The sequence below is a fragment of the Strigops habroptila genome, chromosome 3 (genome assembly GCF_004027225.2).
Source record: "Strigops habroptila isolate Jane chromosome 3, bStrHab1.2.pri, whole genome shotgun sequence".
NCBI lineage: Eukaryota > Metazoa > Chordata > Aves > Psittaciformes > Psittacidae > Strigops > Strigops habroptila.
The window spans coordinates 6262821-6284243 of NC_044279.2; the positions used below are offsets into that span (position 1 = coordinate 6262821).

Genomic DNA, 21423 nt, shown 5'->3' on the forward strand with positions numbered 1-21423 from the left:
GGGAAAGTTTACCGTAGATAAGGGCCTGAAATGTCCACTGTGTATAGGTGGAGCTTTCCAAAATGCTTGCTTCCACCATGCTCAGCAGGTTTCTCTTCATATCTCTATTCCCTCTTTCAGTATTTCATTAAACTTTCAAGACATTAGATTGATGGATAGTTGTGGACACCAAAGCGTCCTAAGTTTTACTTTGGGGTTGGTTTGTTCATTTGTTGGGTGTTTTTTTTGACTGACACCTCCCAGTTTCCAGTTTTGTAAATGATTTAGGTTGCTTTCCAGCATATTACTGGGCTACTGTAGGAAAGCACCTGGAAGCGTCACCAAAACCAGACAGTTTGGTCAATAGGTGTGGATCTGTTTTCTGATTCAGATAGAAGATGATACTGCAGTGTGATGCTGGAGTGCACCATAACTGTAAATAATACCAACTTGTGCATGAAAGGTAAATATGACATTATCTCCTTCACGTTTTTCAGAAGAATTGAGCAAAATACTCTATCACAATTCTGGTTTCCATGTGTGTCATCTCCTACCCTTTACGTTTCCAGCAGCGTTAGCTTTCCTTTCCAGTCCTGAGCTGTTAGCATGCAATGCCTTTCTCTGCTTTCTTGCTTGTTAGTTCTTGCTTGGGCATATATTGAGTTAAAACGTGCCGTGTGAAAGTAGGGTGGTATTATTATTATTACTACTACTACTATTAGCTGCAGTTTAAGTAGTTAAAAAAAAATCTCACAACTAAAGGTCACCATAGCTTGTACGTTTACACATGCACAGTACAAGTAACCTTCAGAAATTTCCTCATGACAAGATAAGTGCATCAATTATATTTAAATGAATGCCAGTTTCACTGTAAACTGCATTAGCTGGAGAGTGTGTGCTGTAAGAGGATTTAATTGAATTAATGTTACTTACTATCAAATGCTCCATCTAGTGTATTTCCAGGTCTCCTTATTACTAAGAATAATATTTGGCTCATAAAGACCCCTGTTCAACTAAGTACACAGTCCCGATGACTTCAGCAAGTGATTAAAGTTAAAGCATTTTCTTCACTGCTTTGCTGAATGGGAATAGGCTTGAAGCGAGGAACAAGTATTAGTGTGTGTGCATAACATGTAATCACCAATCCCTATAAGAAGGCTGTTTAGAGATTCCTCTTACAGATCGTTTCCAAGAGTCTAATGAAGGTGTGATTTTGGCAGCGTCCCTCCTAGTTTGGGTGTAGCTGTTGCAGACAATGACTGTGATGGACACAAGCAACCCAAGCACAAGTCTGGGTGTACAATAGGAGGGGTGTTGGGATGATCCATGCTGGGCCTTCCACTGATAAGAGCAGTAACCGATGGTGGTGGCAGAGGGATTTCATTGAATAACCCTGGTGGTATTTTTAATGCTGTTATTAATGCAGGATTATACGGAGATGCCACAATGAGATCCAGAAAGGTATTTCATGTGACTTCCTACATAAAAGCAGGAATGCAAATAAGCTACGTTAACATATTCACACTATATAAATGGAAAACTCGTGCACATGGAAAAACCTAGTGACATAGCCAGAGACATGCTTTAAGCCAGTGATAAAGATATCCACATTTTGCCTACTCTGCTCTTCTGTTTTAATCATTAAGGAGAAAATGTGATATATTGGATGTTTTTGCACAATATTTGTGAATGTCAGAAATACCACTGATTATGCATCTCCTTTATGTTGAATATTATTTTCTTTTCCTTTCACATGCATTCTTTAAAAAGCAAATACATGAAGCCTAGCAAAAAAAATCTTTAATTCTCCATTCATTCAGCAACAAAAAAAAAAAAAAAAAAGAGGTTTTGAACCACTCTTTTATGGAAATTGGGAAACAGTGGAATAGTTTCTACAGCAACTTTATTGTTGGCCGAATCAAATGGCAAAAGTTTTTATTCACCTACGCATCTTACATTTTAATGATCCACATGTCACTCTTGAACTTCACCCACCCGTGTTTCTGCATGCAGTTGACATTCTGGCACAATCAGTAAGGCACATGCCATTCAAAGGAGTTAGAATCTCCTCTTTGTTTTCATGGTTTTGTTTTTCGGGGGAAAAAGAAAGAGTAATTGCCCATGTCAACCGATGTTCATTACACGGAATTGTTTAGCTCTCTTAAAAAATCATTGATCTGCTTTTCCCCCGTGAAAATACTCAAGGACTCAGTTCACAACAGAGAAATCAGCATGTAAAGCAGCAGCCTAGCAATCTGTGCTGCAAGGAGTGAGAGTGCAATGTTCTGTGTGGCAAATGTCAGAAGTGCTTGCTATCTTTAAAAAAATAATCAAATCTTTAGTGAGGATGAGAAACATTATTACTGCTGCAGTCCGATGTGATTTGGGGGAACAATCTGTTTAAAAGTAGGGATTTTTTTTCTCAGATGTTTGTATGTAGCCTTTGTGATTGAACATTTGTTAGGTAGCATCTGGCATGGACTATTCCTCTTTCTCCCCAAGTTTCATGGCTTTGTTTTGTATTTCAGGAGGATACTGCAAAAGGTAATTTGATGTCTCCTTCCCAGTGGTATGGTCATGGTTTTATCTTCTGAATGACTCCCTTGAAATAAGAGGAAGGGGAAAAAAAACCAAGCAAAAACATTTGAGTGTTTTTTTTTGTTTGTTTGTTTAATAGGGAATATACAGTATTTAGATTCCATGGAGAGTGCCCATGGTACATTGTGTGCACACAGCAAGTCAGAGGTGCAGCCACCTCTGCTGTGGATCGGGGTCTGTGTGCCACAGATAACAAAGGGACCCAAAATCTGGGGCTCCATCCTCGTCCACATGCTTTTATTATCACTTGGTGTTTGTGTTGCAGATGCACGTAACAGATTGTGCAATATGCTGTACAAACAGATTGGTGAAATGATCTTTGTCCTGAAATACTGATGGCGTAGATGAAGGACTGAACGCGTGCCTGCACTGAAGGCTGCACAGCGCAGACGCCAGGGTTCTGGACCCATGTCCTCAACAAAAAGGACTTTGTGCATCCTTCTTGAAGCAAAGATCTGTTCTTGCTGGTCTTACTGTAAAGGGCCGAAATTTTAAATAAGATTTGAAAGAAAATAGCACAAAGATCATTAGAGAGTGAGTAGGAGAAGGGAATGTGCCTATTTCACCCTTTTTCTTCCTCTTTTTTCCTTCCCATCTAACAGCATTTCTCCCACACTTGCCAAATCAAGCATGTCAAAGGAACAGACTTTCAAACTTTGTGTAGTTGCTCATAGTATTGGAAAAACACCCTGAGAAAAAAGGCTTTGATGGTGGGACTTGGGGAGGCACTGCTCATGGAAACTCTGACGCTGGAGATGACGAGAGCGAGCACAAAGTTGGCTTCCTCTCACTGGGCTACTCAAACAGGAAAAGTTCTAATACTTAATGTCTTTTTCATCGTCCAGGCCGTATAAAGAGATCACCCACTTATGCCCTATGTGGTTAAGAAAACCAAGAGTTGCTCATCTTATTTACTGAAGTAGCTGATGTGCTTTTCCAAGTGCCTGGATGTTAACTTGTGGGAGAAGGAGAAGCGGACATAAAGATTAATTTCAGTGAAAATATTTTTGTGGGAATAGATTGCTCAGTGAATATAGATCATCTGCAGCTGGTAGAATAATGATATGACCCTGTTTATGTGTTTTATTAATTCAGTAAACTGTTTATGTGAAAATGGAGTTGTCTGGATTGTGCAAACAGCTCATTCACAGGATCATTGCTTAGGGCCGAGGAATGATTTTGCCATTTCAAAACACTTCTGTTTCTCTTTCACGTGAAAGTGCTCCCTGACTAAAATTATTAAAGAAAACATTTTTCAACTCTGAAGTATTGCTGATATTTTGGCAGTGGCTGTGGCCACTAGTCCAAGTGATGGCAACTGCTGAGTGCTTGGAATTAAAACAAGTCGTGTTGACTTTGTGGTAAAAGAAATTTTATGCCTAGACTGGACATAAAACTTAGATCCATGTGTTTTTCTGGGTTTGAGGTATGATGGTACCTGAATATGCCAGGAGACAGGGCTCAGCGTCCCTGTCTGCTCATGGCTGAGCTTGGTCAAGAGAGCTGGGTCTCTACATCAGGATACAAAGGTCTCAGGCTTGGAAATATAACTTAACTGAAAAAAGACCTACTAGTTCATCCAGCTTGTTTTCTGCCAAATCCATGCTTGTTCTGTTTAGTGCATTCCTAAATGTTTTGTCCAATTTTATTTGGAAGTGGACCATGGGATGCTGTTTCCAACTCCCCTCCTCCTCCAAGATTAAATGTTTTATTATCATACTGTAAACACACACACTCCTAACATTTTTTGGTATTTTGGTCCCCCCACTTTATTTATTTTCTGTTGCATAATCCCTGATCTGTCCTAATACTGATGAATGGGAGAGATGCGTTTTCTGTCATGTAAAATAGTACTGGGGATAAACTCTGCCTAAGATTTTGGCTGACCCCCTCATCAGGCTTAGCTCAGAAATTAATTTGTCATTACCCAGGTGCTACGCACTAAGCTTTATTGGCATAGAGGAGCCCTACATACTGTATGTTCTTTGGAAGGAAAAAAAGTGGTCATATAATCACAGAGACAGTAAACAGTCATTTCCAATCTAGTAATATTTTATATGAACTGGCATTGTATGTTGTGTATCATCCATCTTGCTAATCCTTGTTCCACATTGCCTCCCACTTGAGGCCAAGAACATTACAGCTGTGCCAGAGAGTGGGTGGAAAAATAGCCTTATTATTAACCTAAGTTGAAAACATAATGGCTTTTTGAATGTCTTCATTCACAGATGCAGTCATACTAAAATATTAATACCCTTAAGTGTAAAGAAATAGAACTTTAATTTAAAATCCATTGTCTACGTGTGTTGCAAAAGCGAAAGCCTTAAAAAGTGTTGTGAATGCCCTGTATCTTTCTTTTATTTTAATGTGTTATCTTGTAAATTCCAATATTCTGCAATAAATGAGCCAAAATATTCTTCAGAGTAGGTTTTGAGCAGTGTTGCTCCAGCACTAGCATTGTCTTGTAGTAAATGAAAGAGAGTTTCTACAAGAGTTTGTCTTAAAGCACAAGTAATAATCAAATGGATATTGAATCACAGATAATGACTTTTTAGTACCATGATCAAGCAAAGCTGCATTGCCAATGTCAGTGTTAGTTTAAATCTCAACCCCAGTGGGATCAAAAGTGTTCAAGGTGCATGTGTTTTCTGGGAGCAATGAAGAGTAGAGGGGGAAACTGCAAGCCTCACCTGATTAATCTTCCTAGCACCCTAGCATCCTTGATTTACAAGCAGAAATGAGGGACCTGGCAAATGAAAACTGAGTAAATCTGCAGCACAGCATTGTTGAAAAGCCTGAGAAAAAAGATATGATGCTGTTCTTCAGCAGTAGCCGTGCTTTGCCTTTCCTAGGTCTGTAACTCACTTTTGTGTATATCTTCCTAGGTAAAATACGAATCTTCCACAAACATCTTTGGGGTATGTGAGAGTTGTTATTGAATAGTATTCAGAAAAGAAAAAGGAAATAAATCTTCATTGTACTAATTTATGACTAGCATGAAAAAATGTGTCCCCCTTTAGAAAGCAAAAAAAAAAGGATTCAAACCTACTGTGTATCAGGCCATGTGTTGTAAATCAGCCTAATTGTTTTAGAATTCTGAAGTGTTTCGTCATTTTAAATTGGGCTTGTCTGATATTTAGTTCCACATTTTTTACAACTCTGCAGGACTAATACATAGCCTGTTGTTGCACATGAAAAGCTTTTTTTATCCCATCTTTTAAGGCTGATGAAATGAGAGGAGGTTGACAAGTAATCACTTGGTTATCTCTGTGTGAAAGCTTAAGATATACATTATAGTGAAAACGTGCAATATGCAGTTCCAGAAATAATTTTGCTGTATATTAAGGTTTATCTTTCTTGCATACAAAATGCAAGAGTGAGTAATGCTGCAGTCTGATAGAGGATTTCACATTCCTTTGAAATATCTTTAGATTTGCCCTAATGAGGCTTAGCAGAGGCCAAAATACTGTACGAGATACGGGTCCCAATCTTACCAGGACTTCCCTCCAAGCACATCCTTATCCCCCTACACCCCATCTCAAGTGGGAAAAGAAATTTCACATTTTTAGGACGTTATTTTGCAGTTTGACCCACTGCACTCTGTGGATAAGTACAAGTCATCTGTGAGTAGGGGTTTTTTTGGTGAAGAGAGCAAGCAATGCTTGTTCCCAGTAAGAACCAGCAGTTGCAAAACTCATTTGACAGTCTAACCTCTAACCCACCATTCTTCAGCTCTCCTTCAGCAAAAGTCTGCATAGTTTTTGCTTAACGTAGATATTTTAAGCCATAATAGCATGTTGAATAAAAGACAAGGGCACACTGACTGTAAGAGTAACTAAAGGATACTGCTACCAGGTATTGTGGTTGTTCAGGTTGGTCTTCATGAGGCATGAACACTGATTAAAAGAAAGAGCCTTTTGTCAGAGAAGGAGCAGAGGCTGAAGGCATGGTCCCCTTGGGTTTTTAAATTTATTTTGTACTTTCTTTTAGCTTCCAGCTAAGACCAGGGACTTTGTTCTAAAGCTCTATGAGGTTTTTTGGTAGCGAAGCACCGTTAGGCTGCACGTCCGTGATATTTTGTTGGACGTGTTCCATGGGCTGCCATGGTGACCTGCAGAGAACACTGTGCAGAATCATGCTACTCCAAATGTGATTAGATACATTCAGGATCCGCACACTATTGATGCCAAGGAACGCTGAATAGTTTCATCTACTTTGCAGACAAGCTTCAATGTAAGCCCTCCTGCCACTGCCTGCTCAAGGCCACCTTTGACAGCCACAGGAGCCAACACAGAGCTGTTTAGGCACTCGTTTTGTTCGTTTTCTCTATTTTTCTTTCTCCCTCTGATTAAGTTGCCAATCCAATCACCCAGCTTCTTTCTCTTCTTGTCATGGTAAGTTGCCAATCATTTCATACAGCCTATACCTCTCTAGCCAAGTATTTTTCTTGTCATAACTTGGAAACAGGCTGCTAGAGATTTATTTTAAATTTTGATCTGATTAAATGCCACATCCTTCTTTTTCTGAGACATGAGCTTCAGTGTGCGCTCGCAGCCCAGAAACCAACCGTATCCTGGGCTGCATCAAAAGAATCGTGACCAGCAGATTGGAGGAGGTGATCCTGCCCCTCTACTCTGCTCTTGTGAGGCTCCACTTGGAGTGCTGTTTGCAGTTCTGGTGTCTTCAACATTAAAAGGACATGGAGCTGTTGGAGCAAGTCCAGAGGAGGCCACGAGGATGATCAGGGGCTGGAGCACCTCCCGTATGAAGACAGGCTGAGAAAGTTGGGGCTGTTGAGCCTGGAGAAGAGAAGCTGCGTGGAGACCTCAGAGCAGCTTCCAGTGTCTGAAGGGGGTTACAAGGATGCTGGGGAGGGACTCTTCATCAGGGACTGTAGTGATAGGAGAAGGGGTCATGAGTTTCAACTGAAACAGGGGAAGTTCAGGTGAGTTATAAGGAAGAAGTTCTTTACTGTGAGGGTGGTGAGGCACTGGGACAGGTTGCCCAAAGAAGTGGTAAATGCTCCATCCAATGGCAGTGTTCAGGGCCAGGCTGGACAGAGCCTTGGGCGACATTGTCTAGTGTGAGATGTCCCTGCCCATGACAGGGGGTTGGAACTGGGTAATCTTAAGGTCCTTTCCAACCCAAACCATTCTGTGATTCTGTGATTCTATCTTGATCTTTGGAGAGCCATAGGGCCTATATATCATGGCACTGTCTTCTTTGGACTGCTCTGAAATGGCATTAACTAGAGGACTTGAGACATGTCCCATGAGTCATCCAACACACTCTCGATATTCTTTTCCCTTAATAGATATTAAATATTGGTTTTCCAGGTCATACATGGTTGATAGTAGCAAGAAAGAAGCCATCGATTATATGAAGACTTCTGTGGGGAATAATGTTTTTATTTGTATGATAAATGGGTTTTTACTGTAGTTTATACAAAAATTAGTAGCTTTATTTAGGAAGATTTTTAAGAAATAAATAGCAATGGGAAATCAAGCAAAGCTGAAAGTGTTTACTGTGAATCGTGCCTTGAAATTAATCTTTGTGAGATTGCAAAATAGTTTCTGGGGAAATTATGAGAAGCCCAATTCTGGGAACTCTACTGATAGGACCAGATAAAACTTTGGAAGAATTATACGTGGAAGCCCAATGCTGTCCTTTCTGGGAGGGGAGCTTCCTGAATTTTCCTGCCTCTAGAAGTTTTATAATTCTATTAAAACTGCTTTCCTAGATTTTCAAGCTAGCACTTTCCGCCAGTATTTATACTTCATTTGCTTATTTTCCAGTCACAAGGAAAAGACTGTATGAATCATGTTACCTTTTCTCTCTCATTTTGGAAGTACACGTGTTAACATGTCTGTTCTGCATCACCCTTCATTGATTTTGCATGTCTTAATCATGAGACAAAAATAAAGAAGAAGAAGAAACTGGGATAACAATCTCCTACCACAGATATGTTCTTTGCTTCTGTGAGGCTGTCCAGGCAAGGTGAGACATGAGATGTAGTTCTTCATCAGGACGCTTGTTAGTTTTGCATTGCTAGTCTGTGCAAAACAAGGTGCTGTACAAGGCGTAGAGATGAGTCAGGCTGCTGTGAGGTACCTCTCACGTATCTTTGAGATGGAGCATTCTGAGCGTGGATGCCACACACAAAGTGTGCTCTCCATTCTCTTTGCTTGTGCTCATTAAGCGCTGCCATTTATTTTTGTGTGTCTGCACAAATATATGGCTTTATTACTAAAGTGGTTTGTTTATCTTTGCTGCTGCTGCATTTATTTTAGCACTCATCTAAACAATTAATTAGGGAAACACTTGAGTGCCGAATATACTTCTTCAGATACCACTCAGTTGGGGTTTTTTTTATTTCCAGGAGCATCAAGCATTTAAAAAAACCACCATCTTTTGCCTTTGCTTTTATTCACCATGCCTTTTTCCTCCTTGTTTGAAGCTTCCACAGGCAGAGTATATTGCTTTGAAAGATCATGGGTCCTGTTGAGAGTTCAAAGCCAAGTAAAGATGGTGTTTAAAGTTCAAAGGCTCTGTGGAGTTGCATCTTCATCTGCATAAAATTGTTTCAACCAACTAGAAAGATAGAAGAGTTGCCAGTAATTTCTTCCATTTCTTTTTTATTATTATTGTAAAACAGGCTTAATTGGGGAATAAATGTGTCACTGCTAACAAGTTCAGGGAAATTGAAGCTCCTTAGATGAAACACTGATTGAAGGTGTACATGGTGTAGGAAAGATTTGACATGTGCTGTGACCCTGTGAGAGTGAAACTGTGAATGCCTGGAAATCAATACAAGGTACGTAAGGGTTTATAATGTTGAAGTCAAGAAAGAATTGGAAGTGTTTGACTGCATCGTGGACAAAATAATGTATGATGTATTCAGACAATGGATTTAGACCCAAGTTTTCAAGATGAGGAAAAGTAACATGTTTCTAAGAAAAAATTTTCTGACTAGATGAAAGTTAGCTCCTTGAAAATAGTGTGTATATTGTAGCAAATTGTGACTCAGAGTGGAGGCTTTGCCAGTTCTTTGACCAGCAGAGACTGGAGCCCAGTATAAGGTGACTTGGCCAAAAGCAGTAAAATACGGGGTTGGGGGTGCTGGGGGAAATAGGTCTTCATAGCTTCAAGTTCAGGGCACTTTGAGGCAATATTTAACCTAGAATTTCTTCCCATGCTGCTTAAATGCCCCTTAAACCAGCTCGAATGTCTTGTATTGATTTCTTCCATTTCCTATAAGCAAACTTCGGGAGGAAGCCAGACTGTTGTGGGTTAGATGGAAGAAGCACTTTCAAGATTTGCTCTGCTGTTACTCACATCGATATTATTGCAGTATCTTTTTACCTCACTTTTATTTTTTAATAGTTTCTTCACAATATTCCTTTGAGCTCAGGACATTTTATTCTTTCCACTTTACACGGAGAAGTGAGGGCACAGGGAAATGAAAGGCCAGATTGTTCAAAAGCATTTAGGCATCGAAAGATTCACATGGGCATTGAACATTATTTTCAGAAGAACTTCAGCACCCTATTCCTAGAAATGAATTATCCAAGGTCAGAATTCAGGTTCTCTTGCAAAAATGGTAACCAAGTCTTCCAAATCCAAGTAAGTGTTGAAACCAACTTGTACACCGTGTTCTTAGCAAATTTCTGGGTAAGGGACAAGGTTGGGTTTTCATTGTTCTTTTTTTAACGGTTTTCATTAAGTGTGAGCAGTAGCAATATTTTCACCCTATGTCTTCTTTTATAACTCCTTCTCCCTGGACCACTTCCTCTTCTGTCTCTTCAGCTTTTCCTATACTGTCTTTAGAAGAGTTTTAGTGCTGTCAGGGCTGTGAGTGGATAAGTGATCTTGTAATATTGAAAGAATATGTGGTATTTAAACAAAACTTCATCACATCAGATACAACAGGACCAGGTAAACTGTAGCTTAAAAAAATGCATCATAATACCATCTTTTGAATTCATAAATTTCTTGCTATATTTCTGAAAACAGGGTGTGACTCAACATTCGTATTGTCTTGCATGTCTGTGGCAACATGGGCCATGTTGAGATTTTAAAGTCTGTGGTTCTGTTTCTAACAAGAAAGAAAAAGAAGATTCTTGTGTTCTTGCTATGAAAAAACTAATCTTGTGTGTGAAATTTGTTGGTGAATGAGAGCTGGTTCCCAACTGATGAGTACAGCAATAAACCGGTAATTTAACTGGTGTTGTCTGCTAAAGTTAAATAAGCTTGCAATGTATTTCTGAGGAAGTTAAGCTGTGTTAGCAGGGATGTTGTGGAAAAGCCACTTAAATTCCTTCATTGCCATTTCACAGAATCACAGGCTGGCTGAGGTCGGAAGGGACCTCTGGGATTCATCTCATCCAACCCCTGCTCAAGGCTGGGTCACCTACAGCAGGTTACTCAGGGCTGTGTCCAGGGAGGATTTGAATACCTCCAGGGATGGAGAGTCCACAAACTGTTCTGCCAAGCTGTGCTTGCATTTGATCACCTGTACAGTAAAAATGTTTTTTCTTGTTTTTAAATGGAATTTCCTGTGTTTTAATTTGTGTCCATGGCCTCTTGTCCTGCCACTGGGCACCACTGAGGAGGCTCCAGCTTCTTTACTTCCTCCTCATTAGGTATTCATACACATTAATAAGATCCTGCTGTGCCTTTTCTTCTCCAGGCTGAACAGTCCCAGCTCTCTCAGTCTTTCTTCGCAAGAGATGCTCCAGTTCCTTCATCATCTTCATGGCAATTCACTGGGCTCCCTCCAGTACATCCACATCTCTCTAGTATTGGGGACCCCAAACAGGACCCAGCACGCCAGATATGTCTGAGCAGGGCTCAGCAGAGGGCAAGGATCACCTCTGTTGACCTGCTGGCAATGCTCTGCCTGGTGCAGCCCAGGATGCCATTGGCATTTAACCAGTGAAAATAATTTCCCATACAGAATGTAGGTTTTTCATAGTTACAGTGTAGATTTATAAATGACAGTTAACTCTCAAAGATTTGAAGATTTTAAAGGGATAGTTTTATGGTAAAGCTATGTTTTTCGGAGTATTTTTCACTACAGAGTTCACTCCTAGCTGAACTAGGACTTAAGTGGCTTCTCAGGAGTTGCAGTGCAATTAGAGGTTACATCAGAGCAGTGATCTGGAAGTCTTATCAGGGAAAACCAGTCTTAGTGATCTCAAGCATTCAAGTGAAAGAAAACACAGAATGAAATCCAGGATTATAAGATGTGTGTGCTAGGAAGTTTGATTTGCTACTAGTGAATGTTGGAGTTGGAGACTTGCAGGGCTTTTGAAATGTGATTAGGGAATGATGTGTCCCTGCCTACATTAATTTATGTATTTATTATTACATTATTACATTAATGTAATATATTTATAAATTATTACATTATTTAATGTGTTTTATTTACATATTTTGTTTATTATTTATTTTATTTATAAATTATTACATTAATTTATGTGAACATGGTCTTTGTAGAGTCTCTTTGAATTGAAATACAGTGTCACACCAGTTTTCTGCTGTAAGAATGCATTCATAAGGGAGCACATCTTTCTTTATTTTTCATTTCCTTTTTTTTTAGCATCTGTGCTCTGAATCCTCTTTTTCTCCTGTATCCAAAGATGCATTTAGCAGGTGGACAAACTTAGGAATTAACTTCAACAGAGAACATGTTAATTCATTTCAAAGCCAGTAAACTCAAATCAGTAATTGTTATCTGGCCAAGGAAAAAGGAAACAATGACCATCTGCTAGGAAGAAAAGAGTAAGGATTTGTATGAGGGGAGAAGAAAGTGAGTTAAAGATTAAGGAGAATTAGTGCAAGAATAAGAAGGAAAAGAAGAAATGAAAGGTAAAGGGGAAATGTGGAGAAGGCAGCATAAGAAATAAGTGATTATTTGTGTTGTAGTTTCATTTAGATGTCCCCCCCAAATTCAAGATTTCTTTGTGATACAATGAATATACATAGTGACAGGCCTTGTTTAGAATGATTTCCAATTAAAAAAAATCTTGTTCCTTCTGTATTTTGTCTATATTCTTTTCCATGTTATACAGGTGAGAAGCACAGTGACTTCCCATGGGAGACCCCTCACAGAGCTAGAGGCTGGAATAACATCTCCCCACCCTCTCCTCCTGCTGTCCTACTTACTTTACTCCTTTTTTCCAAGCACTCTGACAGGCAGTTGTTATTGTAAGCCATGTGGACTGATGTGTAAGATCCCAATTACTCTCTACCCCTGAGATCTAGAAACATGAACGGACCAAATATGAACTTGACAAGAGGCGCTGAGCAGCCGATTTAGTTTTCTCACTGGTGTTGATTTCCATCTCACAGGGCTGGGAAAGCAGTGACTCTCCCAAAGGGTTTACACTGGGTGGGTGCCTGAAGGGGCTGGCAGAGGAGGAACATCCCAGGTTGGTGGTGTTTCCATCATACTGCATCAAGGTGTTGATGCAGTATTGATGTGCGGGTCCAATGCAGCAACTGCTCACCTGTATCTCAACAGCATTTTCTGAGTTTATATTTGGATGTCCCTTATCCACCAGCCAGCCCAGACCATTACATTACATTACATTACATTACAGCTCATCTTACATTCCAGCATGCAGCAATGGTTTCTTTAGGGACAGATTAGTTAGTAATGACATGAAATTGCCTTGATGCTATGAACCTGATTTGTATGTATTTATTTACCCTGCCACCACGTATATAATCTAATTCTGCATCTGTTTTTTTTCCCCTCTTTCATCACCAACTAGTGCAAGTATCTAATGAATATTGCCAAGCTGCAGACATGGAAGTTGGCCCCTTTCTTCAAAAGTAAACCGGAGAGTGCCAGCATGCTGGCCATTCACTTCCCAGGCATTACACAGTCAGCAGGAGGGTTCAGGAATTTGCAAAAGCTGTCATTGTCCTGTATGAAAAAAAATGTACATTGAAATTCTTTAGATACTTTTACAGCTATTAGCCATTTAAAACTGTTTAATATAAGTGCCTTATTTCAGAGAGCAAGAAAAGCAGATTCTGGCAATTTTGCCCTTGATATCTTTTCTATCTGTGTCGCACTTTAGTCAAAATTTACATAATAATGGGTAGGGAAGTGTTGTGGCACACGAACCAGTGCATATTAGTTCTTAGTCGCTTTCCCAAAAGGCTTGAAAATGCAGCAGATTTAATCTAGGTCAGGAAAAAAAAAAAAGGGAAAGGAAAAAAAAAAAGATGGGAAAAAAAACCCCACTTCCATTTTGTAGGCAGAGGACATTATTATAGAGAGCATTTGTATTCACAAGGGTATGGGAATGACAGAGTACGACTCCTCCAAAAGAGCTCCCCGGTGCAGCTGAAGGCTGACAGCAAACTAGGACTTGTGGCCAATTAACAGAAAGGCCGTCATAACTTGCAAGGCATGGAGAGAAAAAATTGAGCTCCATGGGATCATTTTTCACTGGCCATTTACAGGGCTGTTACCGGCCTGGAGCATTTGTGCTTTAATGCGGTAGGGGCTGTTTGGGGCACGCTGGGGCTGGTGCATTGCCGCCTTGGATGTTAGCACCAGGAGGAAAAATAGAGTCCGGGGTGGAATTTGGCACGTCCTGGTTGTGAATCCTGCTTGCATAGGAGCCCCTGCCTACATTCAGCTAATGTATTAATATTAGAAGTGGCATCGCTATAATATGTGCTGTCATTAGAGTGGCAATGCGGTTTCCTGGCTGGTGACAGGACTGGTAATACGGTTTCCATCAGGGTGCCAATTATATCAAACTATTAGCAAACCTGAGCTAATTGGGAGGCAGCATTGTTAGAGGTTGATTTCTGCAGTATATGGCAATTCTATCAGGGATTGCTTCAGGAGTGAATCATTGCCATCATACTCTCAAGTGACTCTATATACAGTAGAGCAAGAGGGTGGTGCAGGCAGGAATCAAAAAACATCCCTGCCTTAGCCACCTTCTTTTTCTGTTCAACAGAATTATAGGGATGGTTGGGTTTTGATTTCTGGAAATGTTTTTTGCTTTCCTTTGTCATGATCTTCTATTTGCTATTCAGGCAGCTTCACGTTTTAATCTGGTTTTGCATGGAATCACCCAACCAAAATCTCTAAGACTCGAAACACCTCTCATAATAGCGGACTGGTGTCTTCCATGCAGGTTAGCTAATTGCATTCAAATCTGTAATAAAGAAGAAATGCCAGACAAGGCTCCCATTGCACTGCACCGAATATAATGGATGTGAAAAAGCTTGTTGCTGAACCACACACCTGAACTCCTGTAGCAATAGGTCCTTTTCAATGGCTTTCATGGAAGAGAATTTTTGATGTCTTCATTGGCTTTCAGCAGATGACAGTGTAGGTCATGCTGGGTTTGGCTGCAAATCACATTGTTCCGGAAGTTGTTTGTGATTTACAGAGCACGTATTTCAGCATTCAGGTGAACAGATGAAATGCAAGAGATCCTTTTAAGAGGCAGCCCTGTTAAATTGCAGTGTAGCGTTTAAATTTTGGTAGGGGAAGAATGAATGTAGAAATCAGGAGATGAACATTTGAAGGGGGGGGGGGGGAAAGAGAAGGAAAAAGAAATCCTCCTTAACTTAAGCTAGCTTGAACTGTGCTGGATTGACAAGAAGCTACTGTCCGCATTGAGATTCCAAGCTTGTATGAAGCCAGCACCTGTTCTGCTTGCAAATGCACACACAAAAGTGAGCTTCATTCACAGAAAGAAAGAAACATAGCGGGACTTCACTCATTTAGCCTTCCAGGGCCTTCAGTCCCTTGATCTGTCAGCCCCTTAGAATTCAAACGCAGCCTTTAAAGGAATTTTCAATTCACAACATGATGACTTTGTTGATGTCCTGAATGTGAATGTATTTTGAATTGAATTAGTCTGCCAGGATTCCATTACTTGCTAAAAGAATACAGAGTTCAATCATCAGATAATCATTATAGCTGTTTTGAAGTGTTTATTTTATTAGTCTAGAAGGTAAAGCAAATTTCATACTTTTAAGTTGTTGCAGGCTTTGCAGGCACACTGATAAGCTCTTGTATTTCTATACCCTATGGTTAGGGTTCAGATACTGGCAGCAGGTGATAATATGCACAACGCAGGAAAGATCCAAACTGACAAATTTTGACAGTTGAAAACTATAGAAACTTGTAAATCAGACCAACGAATAAGAGGTTTAAGGGGTTTTTTTTCCTCCTATATCTTTTCTCTTTTAATTCACAAATTTTCAGGCCTGGGAAATTGCAGCACATTTTTCTTCAAGCAAATCAAAACCTCAGAGCATCTTGTAAAACAACGTGGTTTAATTCCTGTTCGCATCCAAGGGTTATTTTCTTCTGTCGATGCACATGTGTAATTCCTGGTAATTTTAACCTAGGAATCAGATATTCAGTTTAGGGAGCTGTAGGAGACTTTATTGCACCCGAAGCAAGATGGAGGTTGCCGTATTCATTCAAGCACGAAATCCTGGCTGAGAGATTAAGCCTCTTACACAGATCCCAGTGCCGTTAAATGCCAGCGAGGACTGTGTAAGCCACATCTCCGAGTGGAGGAGAGCTTCCTTTTGTTAGTTGTTCAGAATTAGGAATGTAAACAGCTCTCACGGAGTAATTAGTCTGTGTTTGGATTGGGTGAAAGTGATAAAAATAATGACATGACGGAGCTCCCAGTCATGTGGCTGTATCTCAGAGCCGAACAAAGCCGCGTCTGCTCTGCTGGGTGGATGCGAGGGGTTCACGGTTGGCTAATATGGGTCATAGAGCAGAAGTCAGATGGGAGAAGCCCTATAGCAGGAGATCACTAACAGCTCCGTGAAAAGATCCTGTTGCTTATAGGAGGAACGGCATTGTTTGAAGTTTCATGATGAAAACTCTGCCATTTGTTGTCATTTTAACAATGTGCACAAACGTCCTTCAGAAACCCAGGTCCGTTGTCAGTAGAAATTCATGGGTACCATGGTGTGAGTCCTCACCAATTGCCCATCTTCTAAATGGTTGCTTTAGTGAAGCCGTGGCTGCACGATCCCCATGTAATCCGCTGCTGCCATCTTTGACAGTGACTCAGGTAAAGTGGTTTCTAGCCATACACAAGGCTGTTCGCCCCTGTCCGTGTCTTGCTAAACAGGTTTCTGTGGAAATTAAATAAATAAAATCTCCACCGCTGGTGCTAATTGGTGCCTTTGGCAGCCTGAGCAGGGGCTTGTGAATTGAATGTGTCATGGAGAATTGAATGTGTCAACTCTCTCCCAATGGCTGGGACCTTGAGGTCTTTTTCTGGCACTAAATTTCCTTTGAAAAAAGAAAAAGGAAAAAAAGAGAGAAAAAACAAGCTGAAATAAGAGATCTTTTCCCTTTTTTTTTTAACAAGGTGTTGAAGTTGAGCATTGTAGTGTACACACTGCAGTGTTTTCTCGTCAGATGCTTTGAGAAGTAGGGCTGGTTTCTGCCTTTGTTTCTTGGGCATCCCATTTGTTGCTATTAGACACTGTGCAGCACAGGGTGGCAGGTTTTATTCAGTCTGTTCGAGCATCTGGCAGGATAGCCATGAAGTTGTTGCTGATGTCCTTAAGGGACTGTGAGGATCTGCATGATTCATTCAGTCTTTTTTCTAGGTACAAAGAAGAAATGTCTTACGCTGTAGTAAATGCGGTTCCAAGTAGAGCACAACCAGCTCACCAAAACACAGGAGATGTGCTGCATCGAAGGCACTGACTGGCAGCACAAACTGCTGTTCCTTTGGTCAAAAAGATGCTAACCCACATGGAGTTAAAGTGGGCTATATTTCAGGCTGTTGGGGGTCAGCAGAACCTGTCCACAACCCAATTCACCTTTTAAGTTTTCTTAAACTGGGAGGGGAGAAGGTTATCACTGTCAGACTTTGAGTTATTTGGATGTCAGAAAAGTTCCGTTGTGGTTCAAGCTGCTGTCAAGTTTGTTGGTGATGAAGCCAAGATTATGTGTGCAGGGGGATGGAGAAAGGAAGGTTGGGTTTTTCTTTTCTCGTAGTAGGAAACACACTTTTTCTTTTCCAGTGGTGTCACTGATTTGTCTTTGGCAATATTGCATTTTCCTTGGGAAAATGGAGGAAGGAAAGTTGTTTACTAGTTGTCTTTCAGCAGCATCCAGCTGCCAGTCTTAAAGCACAGATTAGCCCTGTCCTCTTACACAGGCATCTTCCCTTCCAGTATTTCTGCAGAAAGGACTGAATTTGGTACTTTCTCCTATGGGATGTAATACTGAGTCAAAGGGATTTTACACTGGAGGCATCTTCAAAGCCGACCCATTGGGGCTGCAGCAGTTTGCGTAACATAGCAGTGAGCATCTCTGGGAAGTCCATAGGCAGAGCTATAAGTGTTTCCTATGGGGCCCTGTGCACTTTTGCCTTTTCTGTTCTTCTGTGTTGTATTCTTTTCTTTTTTTAGCCCATCCCTGTCCTCTTTAGCAGATAGCTTCAGAATTAAGTGTCCACAACTGGTGCCCATGCTCTCCTCAAACCACAGCAAACCATCTCTAGCTTTGCTGTGGTTTTGTTTGGGTTCAGTTTTTTTAAGAAGATACAAGCAAAATGAGTCCAACAAAGATTTTATCCATGTGTATTTTCAGATGTGTTGGTCTGTGAACTAAGAAGTCTCCATTTTTGACAGGGTCCAATGACCTGCCTGGAACATCTGCACATTTCCCATTAAGCTACTGTTTTCTCCCACCCGTCATTCACAGAGACATTTTCCTCTTCTGTGCTATTACTTCCCAAAAATGACTAGTTAAAGGGTATTTCATAGTGTATTTGTCTTTCAAGTGCAGTTTGACTAGTTAAAGGGTATTTCACAGCATATCCATCTTTCAAGTGCAGTTCTTTCAAGTAGTGCCAAGAATGATAAACCAATAGATTTCGAACTTCTTATTGGAATAAACCCAGAGCTGGAATATAAAATGAACTCTTTGGACCTATGGTAGAGGACATCACAATTGCAAAGTCATGACTACTGCTTGATATCTTCCCCCCTGAATCCTCTCTCCTGGTTAAAAATCTTTATATTAAAAAGCTAAGAAGCCAAATGAAGAAACAGCTGAAGGTAGACTTGGTGCTGGCTGGCAGAATAGAAAAATATCACGCTATTAAATGTCATGAACTTGGATTTATTTCCCATTTTCATTCTGGAGTAAAATAATTCAAATTTTCAGTCTTTTCCAGTGGAATAGGAGGTTTAGAAACACAGGAAGCACAAACCATAACAGGCTGCAGCTGTCTGTAATGCTTATCCCTGCCAAACAACATTCAGCTCACTGAAATAATTATTAAACCATCTCTATCATAAACTGTGAAATTTTAAGGAACCTGTTGGCAGTATGAAAACTGTTTCTCTCAGCATTACCTGCCTGCTTGTGTATTGTATTGCACACAAGTGCTTCTCTGCATTAGGGATAAACTTGCTGTATTCCAGCTGGGAATACATGATTACCTTTGCTTGTTATAAAGGTAACGGTCGTCGCTGGCATGGCTGCAAAGCCATAGGAAATGTTCACAGTGCAATGCACAGCTTGAGCCAAGCAAGAGGCAGTGAAGGAGTGTTCTGGATTCAGCCCTTCCTTCCAAGGTGTAATATGGGTGACCTCCACACCGTTACTTAAAATGTTTGCTAGCTGTATGTGCGTTCTCCTGGGTCTCCTGTGCTGTTCTGGGGATGCTGCGAGGTTGTACACAAGCGAGCACATCAGGTGGGATGTGATGTTTCACGTTAGTCAACATTAGGGAGCTGATGCAGCATCTTTGCTCGTTGGCCAGAGGGCAGATTATTTTATCTGCGTCGTGTTTTAAGGGAACACCAAGGTTCGAGAGTCAGGGATTCTTCTGTTTACTGTTTGGTTTTGAATTTCTCTGGAGTCGTAACAAATCTCTGTCTGTGATTAAGAGAATAGCCTTGTTTTCTGATTCATCAGTAAAATCTGCATCACCTTGTTTGATATGAAACAGGTTTTTACTTCAGTAGCCACTTCTGCCTCCCAACTAGCATTACCCAGCATGTTTTCCCTCTGTGCACCCTGTCTGTAGTCACATTGCTCTGTAAGAGTTTTGAGGTCTCTTCCTAATGCGACATGGCTACAAAGCAGGGTCTGTGGGCCAAGGGGTGCATTCAGCCCCACTGTACTGGCCCTATGGACAGGGTTGCAACTCTAAGGGTGTTCCTACATCACTGATCTACTGTGCTGGGTGCGTGCTGTTTAAGCATGAATTTTCCTTGTGTCTGTACTTGCAGTCTTGGGTTTTTGTACATAACTGTGAGAGTGTTGCTTTTAAAGTGGTTTCCCTCCCCCTGGAAGTGAAGTTGAAGTCACAAGCTGGGGTACTGCGTTGAGCATCACACATGCAACGTGGATGCAAGGTCCTCCTGCAGTAAGGTGTCTGCACATGCCCTGTGCATGCCTAGAAGCAGATTTCATTGCTGTGGGACACTACAGATTGCAGCAAGTCAGATCCTGGTCCTTGCTTCTTAGTCCTATGCCCGTCATGTTCTAGCTCTTCCCTGAGAATCTACTTGTGAACCCTGTCCTGCCCTTGCGCTGGTGTTGAGCTGCCTGGGTTGCGTGTCCTGTGGGAAGAGTTACTTTAAATGTTTGCAGTGAAGCAAGTGGCAGCAACCTGTGTTTGGTCCCACAGACAACCCAGTTGGACCATGCTGCCAAAGGGAAAACCACAGGACTAAGGCAACTAAAACTGTCTTTACTGAAGGTTAGGCAGATGCAGAGTGAGCAGAGCCTCACTTGTGCTGTCAACTATCAGCAGCCTCCACTACCCCACCAGTGGTGAATTCTCCTGTAGCTTATTTTTCATTCTTGTAACTGAGATGAGTGTCCTACCTCCAGTCCTACCTGTTTTCACATAGGGGGAACAAACCATAGTTCTTGTATATAAGGCCCTGTAAATAAGGTCCTGCTTTAACCTGATTTTCTGCCTGGGATGCAACAATGAATTCCTGCTGCTTGAGCTTGCCCTGTTGCTTATATTCAAAGTATAATGGGGAACCTTCAGAAAAATAGAACCTTATTTATACTGTACAAAGCCAATTGGATTTTGGTTAACAATTTCTAAGTGATTACAGTTCACTAACAACGTAGGTGTGCTATAGATGCAATGCACAGGGGGTGACTTTTTATTTTAAACCATAAAAGCTTTCTTTTATTCATGTCATTCAAGCAGCCTCATGATAATTCACATTTCCTGCTTTCATAATGTGTTGTTCAACCACTGTTTTTTCTCCCTCCCTATTGTACTCTCACAAATCATACTCACTAATTTCTGAAAGCTTTTCATTTCTCTCTATAGGTTGTTGTTTCGTAACATTTTATACAAGAAAAGCTGCTCTTGAGGCACAGAATGCACTGCACAATATTAAAACTTTACCTGGGGTGAGTACATTTACTTTTTGATCCTAATTATTTTATTGCCAGAAAAAATAGCCCTTTTGCTCAAGATGCTGCTTGGTGCCCTACCTGACCTTGATCTCTTCAAGGGAGGGTGACTCGCCTGATGGTCTCTCCTGTAACAGTGCCAGTCCTGTAGCAATGGCATCATCTCAAAAGGCAGTTGCTCTTCTGTAGAAAGTCCCTTGGCTGGAAACAGTGCTGATTCCTGCTGACTTGAGGCAGTTACTGAAGTGCAATGTAGATTCAATTCTTTTTTATTTAAGGAGGAGGAAGGGGGAAAAAAACATATGGCAGGAAAACACTGCACTGCTGGGGCTTCTAGTTTGAAAAGGGAGAGAAGAGGAAAAGACAAAATACAGCCAGCTTTGTTAAATGCAGCCTTTATCCACATGGTTTCTAAACAACCT

At 40.8% G+C, this 21423-nt stretch overlaps 1 protein-coding gene across 21 annotated transcripts in view; it reads left to right on the plus strand.

The window, feature by feature from the left end:
• The window catches only part of CELF2 (CUGBP Elav-like family member 2), a 567687-nt gene that overhangs the window by 444787 nt on the left and 101477 nt on the right, over window positions 1-21423 (plus strand). For all 21 annotated transcript variants that reach the window (XM_030479087.1, XM_030479090.1, XM_030479069.1 and 18 more), the window contains one exon: window positions 20916-20998. In XM_030479087.1, coding sequence (XP_030334947.1) covers window positions 20916-20998 — 83 coding nt within the window. The remainder of the gene's footprint in view (window positions 1-20915; window positions 20999-21423) is intronic.